The 13,265-nt window shown below is 40.1% G+C and overlaps 1 protein-coding gene across 2 annotated transcripts in view; it reads left to right on the top strand.

Annotated features, from left to right (window-relative positions):
• Positions 1-13,265, top strand: part of LOC106805601 (clathrin interactor 1-like) — a 26,427-nt gene that overhangs the window by 2,959 nt on the left and 10,203 nt on the right. For both annotated transcript variants that reach the window (XM_014807265.1, XM_014807266.1), the window contains exons 2-4: positions 6,420-6,621; positions 11,756-11,894; positions 12,622-12,747. In XM_014807265.1, coding sequence (XP_014662751.1) covers positions 6,420-6,621; positions 11,756-11,894; positions 12,622-12,747 — 467 coding nt within the window. The remainder of the gene's footprint in view (positions 1-6,419; positions 6,622-11,755; positions 11,895-12,621; positions 12,748-13,265) is intronic.

Here is a 13,265-nt window from a genome sequence, read left to right as displayed (position 1 = left end):
GAGTTCAGAGCGGGAGGGGCAGACTCCAGGTGTGGATTCTATGTTGATTTCTTTCTCTGTAACATTTCATATATAATACTATATATCACATCCTCTCCTGCAGAAGCTTTCAAAAACTAGGCATCGTCAATTCTTCTATGCCGAATTGTCCGAGATCTGCCCGTCGATCTTTGATCTATCATTACGTTCTTCTAACGATATTCAAATGAAAAGAGAGAGAGGAAAACACACCTCCTTTCTCCTCTCTCTCCGCCTTTTAAACACAGTACACATCTGTCTCGGTGAAAAGTCCGAATATCTCATCTCCCCCCTTTTTCATTCTTATGCAAACTGCATTGGGCCGGTCATTCTCTCTTCGTAACGCTAGCGAAATAATACCAACAAATCTTATAACACTACTAAATAATAGGAGATTAATCGGGTAAACAAACGCAATCTGAGTCCTATATCCTGTGTGGGTGTGTGTGTATGTATATATGAAACGTAATATATATATACTATGCCAACGATATCAGGTTTTATAGGTTAAAAAAAAAGAATAATCTACAAGCATTATAGTTGTGCTGTCGCGTGTTCCTGGTGCTACGAACAAGTACGAAAATCGGGTATCGCCTGACGGTAAGTAGACGAGGCGCTCCATATAACCCGTCAGATAATGAAGGGGTAGCGCAGAAAAGTGGATCTGGCGAGCTACGTTGCCTTTCCTATTATTTATAGATTAGTTATGAAACGTGCCTCAGAGCAGTTAACCGCTGTATCCATTACCTGTAAAATGAGGGGAGAGGTACGGATGTTCCTAGAGTTAGAGACGTCTCCTTACCATGTAACAATGAGGCAGGACGTAGATGAGGCAGTTTAAAGTATTAGTTCTAATCTCTTTATTGGTCGCCCAACTTGCGTTTTACAACCTGCCGATTTCGTTGTGAAAATTGTCCATCCCAATACGCCCACAAAGTGGTAGTGGCAATCAAATATACCAAAAGTGAAATCTGGCGGACCGTAGCGTACTCTATAACGACTAGACTACAAAGTCATCCGTCTCCGGTGCACGCCTCCACTCGTAACGGACGGCTGCAAAAGGTGTGATAGTGGTCTACATATATTAGTATGTAAGATTTATTATTATTGGACCTTTTTATTTTGTGTGTAGCACCGTTTTCTGACCGATCACTTACAACTTTATTAAAACTTTAACTGCCCTGGTAACATTCACCCATTTTCTAAAAAAGGGATCGCCGAAAAACTTGATGCGAGGTACTAAAGACCGGGCTTTAATGAGGTACGTGTCGGATGATGTGCACATACGTGACGAAACTGCGCTCTGAAGAAACCCCTCAAACAGAGTTCCAAATACCATGCCAACGATGACAACAGAGAAAGAGAACGAGAACCGAGCGAGAAATATATAATATTATATATAAGTATAGCGTGAATATATAAATAATCACTATCATAAATAGATAAAATTCCATGTAAGATATATACCGATTGTCGTTATATCACAAAGAAACGAGTGATAGTATAGAGAGCCTTACGGGACACATGTTATCTTACATACATCATGGCCGCACACTCCTAACCATCTGCGTCATCTAAAACTAGACTCAACTATTCGACACTGTGTCCACGAAACACCTTAAGCCCAGAGTTAAAGATAATAGAGAGGACTGCCTTCGAAAAAAAATATACCATGTGAAACATATCAAACATTTGCTTTGATATCTCGAGTAACTCTTTTACCCTGACACCACACACACATGAAGATATACCTTCGTGGCAACTCGACTAAAATTACATCCAAAAGCGTGCCACTCACTCTAAGCTAAAACTTACTTTGTGTTAAATACCTCTTGCCTTTACGGAAATAGCTTTGAAGCGATCACTAGCAATTTTTTCGGCATTCAAAAGTCGCCGAGCCATCATACCGCGCACGTTTGGACGATGCCTCGTAAGACCCATTTCCGCGGTCCCACTAGAGGGTAGGATCGCCGGGGCACGGAGTTTCGACTTCTAAACTCTCTCGCAGCTCCGTCATCAAAACACACCCGGCGACTGATGATAGACACTGTTCATAGGTATTCAACTCAAGCTGGGGCACTACCAGATTGCACAGACTCTCGGGCTACTGTCATGCACCGAACATGACGGCCTCTCCATCGAACAGTGGCTAGCCTATGAGGGAATGTCGTGTTCAATGTCTGTTGAACAAGAATGAAACGCGCACGCTGATTCGAGAGGCATGTTTTGTTCAAATTGCGCGAGGCAGGTGATACTGTTAAACAATTAAATGTAGTCGCGACTTGCGTTCATATTCCTATAGCTTCAACAAACATCGAGAGTTATAGCGTTAGAACTGATCCATTTGCCTACACTAATATAATATGCGAAAGATCTGATCAAATCATATCACGCAAATATAGATTATTAGGCCGTATTATATGTAACTAGCACGTAATTATATATACACCCACATATATACCGATAGTCGAAACATCCACGACAAAATCAAAGCCTCATGTATAGGATTATGTGGTGGTCACCGGAGATATTCTCAAACAAAATAATATATCAAGAAAATCCAATGATAGAACATGTCTATAAAATTTCTAAGTTATGAACTGCTGAATATAAACATGATTCTTATACAGTATAGTAACTATTATGAACGAATTAGGGTATATTACTAATATTATATCTAATTGCCATGTATGTTATGCTGGTAGCTCCATGTCCCAGCCGAACAGGTGGCATTCTGTCAACAGACAAGACCATCTGCCATCACAGGCTAGCCACTTCGGGAAGCGTTAGTGGTCGGGTTACAGTCCTGGGCAATCTCAGCGCGCCAGACTTTAGTTAAACATCTATGAACCATGTGTGACGTTCAAAAGCGGATATCATCCGTAAATTAGGCAAAGAGGTATTTTAAACAAAGTAAAATTTTTAATTTAAGACGGGATGTCCTCTGCAAAGGGAAAAAGAATGAAACAGTAACTGCGTCACATGACTTTAGCCATGTAACAAATTGTACATCGAGTCCATCTGCAACGTAATAACCCCCCTATCATCGTTATAAACCATCTAGGCAAGCAAACCTGTTGAAGTTGAAGCACTCAGAAAAATGTCCAAGGAGATCAGCCCGCTCCATATCCTCCCCTAGACGTTATCCCCTTTACTTCGGCCTCGCTACTGCGTAATAAGGACCTACAGTGGGACGACGAACTTTAAAAGCGCGCACGAAATTCAAGGTAGCAAATTGATTACTGAAGAAACTTTAATAATTTCTGCTGAATATTAGGGGAATAACATTATTTGAAGCATGAAACTAGATTAGCAGGGTATGGGTTGAAACATTAAATGAGCAAGTCATTCTTCGCCATATCCTCTGTGCACATAAATTTAAACATACGATTATAACTGTTTAACTTCTTCCCAATGTTTGATTTATATCGTTTAGCACAAATAAAAAATCCCTCTTGAAAATCTCTTGTAAGCCTAGGGCTAGCCGTTCACTCCTACGCCCCGTGTTTTTCGGCATTCCACTGCATACCCGTGAATATTATTCCCAGGCCGGAAAATAAGAAAGAAAGGTTCGGAAAGAGAGAATTGATCTGGGAAAATGAAAGAATGAAGAGGAGGAAAAGAGGAGGAGATGCCTGCTGGCGGCTCATAGTCATTAGAAGGAGAGAAGAGCTACATGGAAGGCTAAAAATGGTGACCCCACGACCGAGAGGTATGAGCTGCCAGCGAGGACAGGAGGAGGCGGAGGAGGAGAGAGATAGAAAGAAGTGGGCAGAATAGAAGGCCAGAGAACGGGATGAGGTTAGAAAGGAAACGGAGAAGAGATGCAAACCCGTAAATCACACTGCAAGGTAAGCGGTCGCGGTAAAGTGAAAAAAATATGCAAAATGGGATAGCAAAAAGGAGAAAGCTGGAAGAATAGGAAAGGCAAAGGAGTAAGTACACTGGAATCAAAGAGCGGAATGACGGAGAAAGGATAAAGGCGACACCGAATACGTACCTGGTAACTAATCACGGAATGATGATATGTCGAGCGTATTTGGCGAGTATGTGAGTGCTGGTAGTCAACTCCCACTCAAACTCGGCCAGCGTACAGTCTCACAAGCCACCGACAGTGTTCAAAGCGCGTTCACGCGCCGAAAACGTCGACCGTAACGCGAATTGCACGAGGGTAGAGTCGTAGTCACCGTGGCTTCTATTATTCTACTTGCTGGCGTTAACTCGTGCGGAATAAGAAACTGCCGAACCGTCTTTAACGCCGATGACGAATTCATATAAAACTTTCAACTTTACATTAGATGAGACCGGCACAAGAGGGTACACCCAAATATGGGTTCGTTCGCGGGCACGAGTCTAATTCATCTCCTCGGGAGGTCAGTGGAAACCACTATAAAGTAGGAATGAATATCCCAATGCTCTAACGATTAGGCGTAAATTCTAAAACTGTCCCTAGTCGTTTAGAAGCGATCTCTTAGTCTCTATACGTGCTCAATTCTAAGTGTTAAGTTTTAGGTAAAGCCTTACCGTATATAAGCACTATAATAGCATAAATAAGCGTCGGTCTCAACATAACAAAATCACACGAGAGTAATTAAAAAAATCCAAAAAACTCTCGCTATGATGAGTTTCTGTGCATAACCTGAAAACTATTTGGTGAACGAAACCAAAACGGAACATCAATTTAAGAAATTTGGACGAGTGCGTGTCTGGTCTGTTAGATTAATCCCAAAAAGATTCGACGCTGCTCCGCCGTCAATTTTAAGGTTTTTTTGGGATTGTCGCCCGACAACCCAAGAAAGATAGTAAGCATGATGGTTGTCCCTGCAAGAGTTTTGGTTAGTCCGCATATTGATTTAACGACATGTGCTGCATTGCGCCTGGCTCACGTGAATGCCTCAGCTGCTGTAAAAGCACAAAGGCCAATCATGTTACATTTTGTACGTATGGCATTGTGACAAGCAGACATGGCCATCTCGCATTGATTTCACTCCGATAATAATGAAGAGAATAAAATATGTGTAATGTGGTAAATGATGGCTGGGATCAATGACGCTAATAATGTGGTATCATCCCAGCTACGTCATTGTGATAATAGTAATTAAAAGTTGCATGAAATTTATTTCATAACATTTACATTAACACTGTGTCAAGTCACAGATGAGCAAAAATTGAAAATAAAAAAAATAAAATTAATGTAGAGGTTGGACACCGGACAACCACGGAAGCAATTTGTAGTTGCCCAAGAGAAAATCCAGTCGTCACGGATGACCGGACGACTGTTAAAATTGAGCACTGAAGATGCTTTGATGATTGATCTAAAACACCCCGAACGGAACATGATGGGGCTTGCTATGCTTTGACCTAATTAGTGGTTTAATCCATTTTACACCAATGACAGTGTTGATACTGTTGCCGTAGCCTAGTTTATCACCCCAGATTAGTTTAGCACATGTGTTAGTTAGGTAAGGATAATGGGTAGTAATAGGCCTAGCCTAATGTGTCGCCCATATCTGGCGATTTCATGAATCGGTCGATTCTCATCTTAAATTCGTTAGTCGTGGTAGCTGCGATTACGCTCTGTGGGAGTTTATTCCAGGATTGCACCACTCTGGCTGAAAACGTTTTGTCACACCTGGAGTCTGGACCATTGTTTGTATAATTTCATGCTATTTCCTCTTAGTGATATTGTGGAGGCTGGACAAAAGAAAGTGTTTAAGAAAGTATATGCGAAAACACATGGCGGGGGTCCCAAACTGCTCTTGATTCGACAATGTTGCTACGCCCTTTTAAAGCACCGATGTTAGATTTGTTCATTGTCAGTTTTATGAGTGTAAACGACAACAGGCTGCTCTAATCACATGGCACAACATGTCAGGTTGTAAGTGCTAACTGTGCGTTAGTTTACACACCCTCTTATGTACCTGGAGCCTACATGAAGTAGTCATGGCAACAGGATGGTTTTCATAGTTATCAGTTCAATTAGGAAATTTTTTTAAATGTATGTATCTATTGTTTTTATAATATAGCATTAAAAATTACCAACTGGTATAGTTCACAAATTTTAGTTTGATATATAACTAGGTTGGGCTTACAGCACTTGTTTAGACAATTATTTAATCACAATACATTCGTGGGATTTCTGAGAGACAATCTTTTATGGTATTGCTAGTGTGAACACAAATTCACACTCATACTCACTCCTGTGATGAGTCAACTTTCTACTCTTACGATTTATGGGATTTGAAGCAAAGACAATACATTCAGCTTCAGGATGTTTGTCTTAGTTGCAGCAGAAAAATGAATCGTATGTAAACCAGCCAGCAAGTCCTCAATGCCTAGATGTCACTTCATGTGCCTTTTATACTCCACTGTTTTGTAAGTATGTCACACTTCAATTTCAGAACAAATGTGGTGATGAACTATACCGAAGTTGAGACAAAGGTCAGGGAAGCGACCAATGATGAACCATGGGGCCCAACAGGACCTCTAATGGGAGAGATAGCTCAGTACACATATACATACGAACATTTCCCTGAAGTAATGGGTATGCTGTGGAAAAGAATGCTGCAAGATACCAAGAAATACTGGAGGCAGACATATAAGGTATTGTCGCCTGTTTATGTACATTAATATTTTACGTTGTGAAAGTAGTATGTTCCAGGAAAACGTTTTCAATGTGAGATTCCATAACGTAAATCTCGTTTTCCTATCGACTTCTATTATGTAATTGGAAGTGCATTCCTACCAAAAGTTTTTCGACTAGTTAAGTAAGTATGTGAACTCCGCATTTCCTGCAGTACAAGCATAATTTTGAATGCAAGTATTTATTGTTAAACATTGTTTATTGTTGGGTTATGGTGTACTGTTAGGAATATTATCCCACACAAGAAGTACAATAGACTCAGGGCGCTGGTTGTAGGAACTTGCTCATTTCATTTACATGGATCCTGTAGCTGTCTATCTCTAGGATGCCACCATATAATAACCACCGACACCAGTCAAAAAATTACACGGGGGCGGCGGGTAAAATTGCCCCAGATATTCCCAAAAGAGCTCCCAAAAATCTGATTACGGGAGCGACAGTTAAAAAGAAAACTGTTCGAAATCGCCCCCGTAATCTCACGCCTCGAAGTCAATGCATTGCCATTGGTTACACTAGCCAGCTGCAACTGCAAGCTGCTGAAAACCCGCAATGCCTGAGCTAGTGTCTCAGCTCCAGCACAATTGCAATATAGCGATTTCCAATACCAGGAAAGAGTTGTTGTCGCTCTCTCATACCAACGGTGCCCACTCCCTACATATGTAATAATGAACATGCCCCACGTGACTGAAACCAACAGTGCACCCCCCCCCTCCCCGTACTTCAATCAATGCTGCCCCAGCCAGCAAGTACGTACGCTGCCACGATGTGCACAGCCAAAGACGTGGGTAACACGGGTTTGTGAAACTTTGTGAATAACAAGGTTAAAGTGCAAAGAAAGTAGCCTTGGAAAAGAGTAGCTCCCAAAGTGGTAAAAATAGTCCCAGAAAATTGAAAAAGTAGCCCCCGACATTTTTTAAGGAGTTGGAAAAAGAGCCCCGGAAATAAAAAAAATTAATTTTTTCCCTGGCCGACCCCATATTTCCCGTGATACCTTGTGCCATGGGCAGAATGGGGAAGTTATGCTCTGCATAGTCACAATCATAACAGAGATACTACCAGGGTACAGTGGTTAGTGTGTCCACCGTTCACTGCGAAGGCTGTGTAAGTCGAAATTCCGGCCAGGACAGTAAAGGTGTAATAATCTGGCTTTCAACGTTGGGGACCGTGTATCGCTTGTCGCTAGCATTACCACGTAGAATATTCAGCAGAAGGTTATGGTGAACCACTACTGTATCTTGCCAAATTCCAATATGACTATATTAAGTCATTATTGTGTTAAAATGTACTGCGTTAACTACAGAGCATACACCAAGTTTAAGCTGAAGACAATGTACAATGTACATACACTGCATTCAAGTGGCAGCTTGACTGTTTTGGCATTGGGCCAATAGCCAGAAAACGTTGGTTGCAGTACATCTAATTCTTTTTAGTGTCCCATTTCATTATGCTGCAGAGCATTATAAAAACTTTAAAATCTTTGTTAGCCTCGATTTTCACAATTCACACATACTTTTTTCCAACAGATCATATATCGAATTAAATGTGCCATTATATATGATAAATACCATCTATCTTTTTAAAAACGTATTCAACGATATGTTCGTTTACTCAGCATTCTATTCCCCTATTTCTGTCATTTATAACAAGCCTACGATAGCTATTCTGTGTGCTTTCTTAAAACGGGATACGCCAGTCAAAGTCAACAAGAGCAGTGTGTGCCATTTCCGTGGTCGTTTGCGGATGTGATGTTTTGAATGTAAGCATTGTCCAAAACAATGCATTTTGAATGTGAAATTCTAATCTTGCTTGTGACATTATTATTTAGGACACCCAGACCCCCATTAACGTCGTTTCATTCAACATTGTTTCGTTATAATGTTTTTGAGAAAAAAGTACCACTGTTACTGATATGTCGGCTATATTATAAGAACTATTGAGTAAAACTGTACCATTTATTTACCAATGGATTTTTGCTTAAATATTTGATTATAAAAATTTAATGTTTGAAACTTAGGCGTGAGTGCATTATTAACTTTTTTAGTACATATAAGCTATCTTTGTTGAATACACGATCAGATTGCAGAGCTCTTCATGTAACTCATTTGAGTTGAATTCACGGCTTTCAGTAACCTAACTATGATATTTATGGGGAATTGGTGTAGTTCTGTAGTAAGTGATTATATGTAGATAGATAATTATTCGTTGAAATTTACAACTATGATTATATATTAATGCGCAAAGTTTTGTCTACTAGATCTTCTGTCTCTTTAGTTCTACTAAAATTCGTCTCTGTGCCATTAAATTTAAAAAGCTGCTTACACCGAAGCTGAAATCGCACATTTACTGCCTTTACCCAACACAGCGCAAAGCATCACGGGTAGTAGGTGTCCGTAGTTCGTATATAGTGCCCTCCTTTCCTCTAAGTCTAAGGGTATGAACTGGGAAAGTACCTACCCATATAGGGGAATATTAAAACACTGGCCTGTCTGACTTGTTGGAAGTTTGTTACATTAATTTTGTTAAGGGTTGTTGAGCATGCTAAGTTAAACTTAATGTAGGTAGAAAAACCTGTTAATTTCTTTGAAAATTTCTTATTTTGTATTGTGAGTGTAGTGATCATAATTTACAAATTACATAAGTGCACATTTATGTGACCTAAGTTATTTATCTTTAGCAATTGATTTATGGACCTGACTCCTGAGCGAGATGGCCATGGATTTCATGCACATTGCTGCTAGGTTTTTCAAGCTTTGAGTTTTTTTACATGTATGGTTTTACATGTAGGCAGAGAGTCTTACTAGACGAAGTCAGATGCAGCTTGTAGAATCGCATGAATGTCCGTCCGTCTGTGTGTCAACAGTTACGGCACAAATCTTAACCGCTCGATGTACGATCTTGATATTCGGGACGTGGGGGGAGGGGGGTCGCGAAAAGGACTCGGGATGTTGAATTTGGGGGTCAAGGGTCAAAGATCGAGCGGTGTCAATGGAGGGGGAATATTTCCCCCTTAACTTAAGGTATAGGAGGAAATACGGAAATGTGATACAACTATCACTATCAACGGCTCGACCTACGCTCTTAATATTCGGTGTATAGTGTGATGGGGAGGAAACCCATCACCAGTGCGAAATTGGAGGTCACAGGTCAAAGGGCACTGGGGGAAAGGTCAGATATCAGACATTTTCTGAGGACATGGGGGCCGTTGTCAGAAACAAAATTAGTCAACATTAGTCTTAACATTAACTTCCACTCGTAAACCGTTGACAGAAACATCGTAATGTTACGAGAACGAAAAATCCTCGGAAATTTCCTCCTAACATTACGAGAGCCCAGACCCTCTCGTAACTTTAATATTAAGATGAAAATAACACATTTAGACTAAGAATTACAATTATAGTGACATTAGATTGTATATTAATGAGTAATATGTGTGTTTTTCTTGAAAAACACGTCACAAACATTAATTATCTACCGCTAATAAAACAAAACAATACATTTACAAATGGCGTATGGCATTTGTTCTCTTGTTTTAAATGCTTGCCATGCTTGCCACGACTCTCGCGTCTCGTGTTACAGTGTGAGAATTTATCTTGTTGTGCTGCTTGTGCAGAATAAATTCAATACCGTGTTGTTTTTCATCAAATATTATTTATATGTGGTTAGCCATCATAATATGCATAAATTACTGTGATGTACAATAAATGTGTATGAATTTGAATTTTGTGATCGATTCTCATCCAATCAGCAGCCTTGTGACATCAAATTATGAAGTTCCTGTTTATATCGTGAGTTTTCTAATAGCTGCGATGTGTTTCTCTCAACGCTTCTCTCGTAACATTAACATTAGTCGTAAGTGTTATCTTGGCATTAACATTAGCATTAACTTTATGATGTTTCTGACAACGGCCCCATGGTCTAACGGACCGAGTGCAAAACTTTTTTGTTTTAGCGCTGACCTACCATTTTTATCACTTTATTGAAAGGACCATGAAATCTACTTTCCACTGACATGCAAAGAGTAAGTGTCTGATAACCTTTTGACCCTCAAGAGGAGGGTTAAACATGGATTTGTTGACTGTTAAACTGCACTGAACTGCTAAATTGCTATTAGAGCCCCCTCCAGCCACCCCTCCCCCACCATCCCCCCACCACCACCACTACGCTCGCGCTCGACGCATATCCATGATAACGTTAATATGGCGAAGTCATTAAAGTTACACAGTTATATCTTTATTACTGTACTACCGGTATAGCAAAGCCTATCAACGCGGTGGCGGGAGGGCGCACTTGATTCGGTTGCCAGTGAGTTTATCAGAAGAATACCCGGCTACAGTACACGTCAGTTGAGCGCTGTCGCTCTGCGGCATTTGTTAGAATGTCCAATTGCAGTACTGATTGGCAGCATGGCCTGGCAAGCACACCATATAGTTAAAGGTCATTTGAGATTATTGATAATTAAAACTACAGGAGCTCAACAAATATGATGTGGTAAAAGTGGAGGGGTCAAAATTAGCAGAAAACTGCTACATTTGCTTTGGGAAAGTACAATAGCTAAAAGTAAGGCAGCCAAGGTCGACCCTTCTCTGTATTTTCTAGGTAATTGGTTAGCAATGTGCATAACAGCTACAATATGCTTTAGCTGAGAGATTTTTTGTAGGAATGCATCTTCAGTTATATATGATGGTAGTCAGTACACAGTCATAATTCACATTGTAGATTATTGCATTACAAACGTTTTGGCTGTAATGCATTAACATTACTGTTAATGTTATGCAGCATACTGTTATACAGAATGCATCACGTACCAGTTGTGGCATCTTAGTCTTACTGCATTTTATGTTAAATACAACGAAATATTTATTAGGATGAAGAAGACACATTATATTATTGCAGCCGATTAGCAGTGCCAGCTATCGCATGTGTGTACTAAGTATTGGTACATTTATTGATATTTGTGACTCACTATGTATATACATGGACCAATACGTTTCTTTATATGACCTCAATTTTATGTGTGTGTAAATAATAGCATTTGTTTGGGAAACAGTTTAATGCAGGCATGATCATTGGTATTGGCAATGGGTTGCATTGCAGTCTTTGCTCCTTCTCTCTTATCTCGTGCGCAATGGCTCTGAGAGAGTTGTGACAAGTGCAAGGGAGCACATCTATGATCTGAGAAGATTGGAGAACTACCAACATATTGATGAGCTGGGAAAAGATCAGGGTGTAAATGGTAGGTTTTAACAGGTAAAAAGTATTGCTTTAAAGGGGTATTTGTTTTAGAATTTTAAATTAGTGCACCTTGTACTGAGTTGTAGAACACAGCAATCCAAACGAGTGATATTATTATTAGGGATTTTTATGCAAGAATAGCCGCGTTCACACGTAGCAAGAAATCCGGTATTTAGCGTTCACACGAGGCAAAATCCGAGGCCCAAGAAATACGGTATCTAAACAGATCCGGTATTTCATGTAAATACGAGGCTTCCCAGACCCCGAATAATTTGCCGTGCTTGAGAAATAACGGATTTCTTGGACCGCGCATTTCCTCGTGTGAACGCTAAATACCGGATTTCTGATGCTGCGTATTTTATAGACTGGTCCGCGCTCGACAGTTCTAGTGTAACGCGAGTGGAACTGTCGAGCGCGGACCAGTCTACTTATTTTATCGGCAGTTGGTGTGCATTGCATTGTTTATTTCGCATTGTTCGCTTGATTGTTTAAAGCAGCTCGCAGTTCGCAAATACCGTATTTCTGGAGCCGCGAATCAGCGTGTGAACGCTCGGCCGCGTATTTGTCTCAGATACGGTATTTCGCAAATCCGGTATTTCAGAAATACGAGGTCTCGTGTGAACGAGGCTAATATCAAATGTGTAGTGTGTATTGTTTTTCAAACCATTTTTTTAATGAAAATTAGGATTCATGCATCCTATTTTTTAAAACATGCGTCATGTTTGCAGTAAGACAAAAGGTGAAGGATCTGATAGACTTCATTCAAGATGACGATCGGCTTAGAGAGGAGCGCAAGAAGGCAAAGAAAAACAAGGATAAGTACATTGGCTTATCCGGAGGCGAGGGTAGATATGGTAAGTATAAATAATCTTTCATTGTGTCTTTCCAATCCTTTTATAGTGTTAATAATGCTAGGATTGTGCTATATACGTAACAGTTCTAAAACTGAGTATTATTCAGGGGGTTAAATGAGAAAAATCTATTACTTTACATTTGGAAAAGTGACAGCTGTAATTAATTAATATTTTGCCAAAGTTTTAGGCTTTCCTGGCAAAAAGATCAGTCAGATACTGCAGCTATTTATATTCACGTTTACATGCCTTTTTAAATAAGAGGGAGCCTTAGTAAGGTTATACAGCGTAGCACCAAAAATACTCAGTGAATAAGCAAGGAAAATATTGATTTTAAGGATGGCACTCTGATGGATGTGAAAATGATCGTGAATGCAGTTTCGAGGTCCTTGATATCCCCAGTCATCAGGGGGACGTCTCTGGATTCCCACTTAGCGAACTGTTAATGCAATTGTACTTAATAGTTAAACACATCATTACCTAGGCTACCCTAATCAAAATTCTAGGCAAAGCCCTGAGTT

Source organism: Priapulus caudatus, unplaced genomic scaffold (genome assembly GCF_000485595.1).
Source record: "Priapulus caudatus unplaced genomic scaffold, Priapulus_caudatus-5.0.1 Scaffold120, whole genome shotgun sequence".
Lineage (NCBI taxonomy): Eukaryota > Metazoa > Priapulida > Priapulimorpha > Priapulimorphida > Priapulidae > Priapulus > Priapulus caudatus.
Note: the sequence above shows the minus strand (reverse complement) of the source record. Positions and strands in the feature narration are given on the sequence as shown.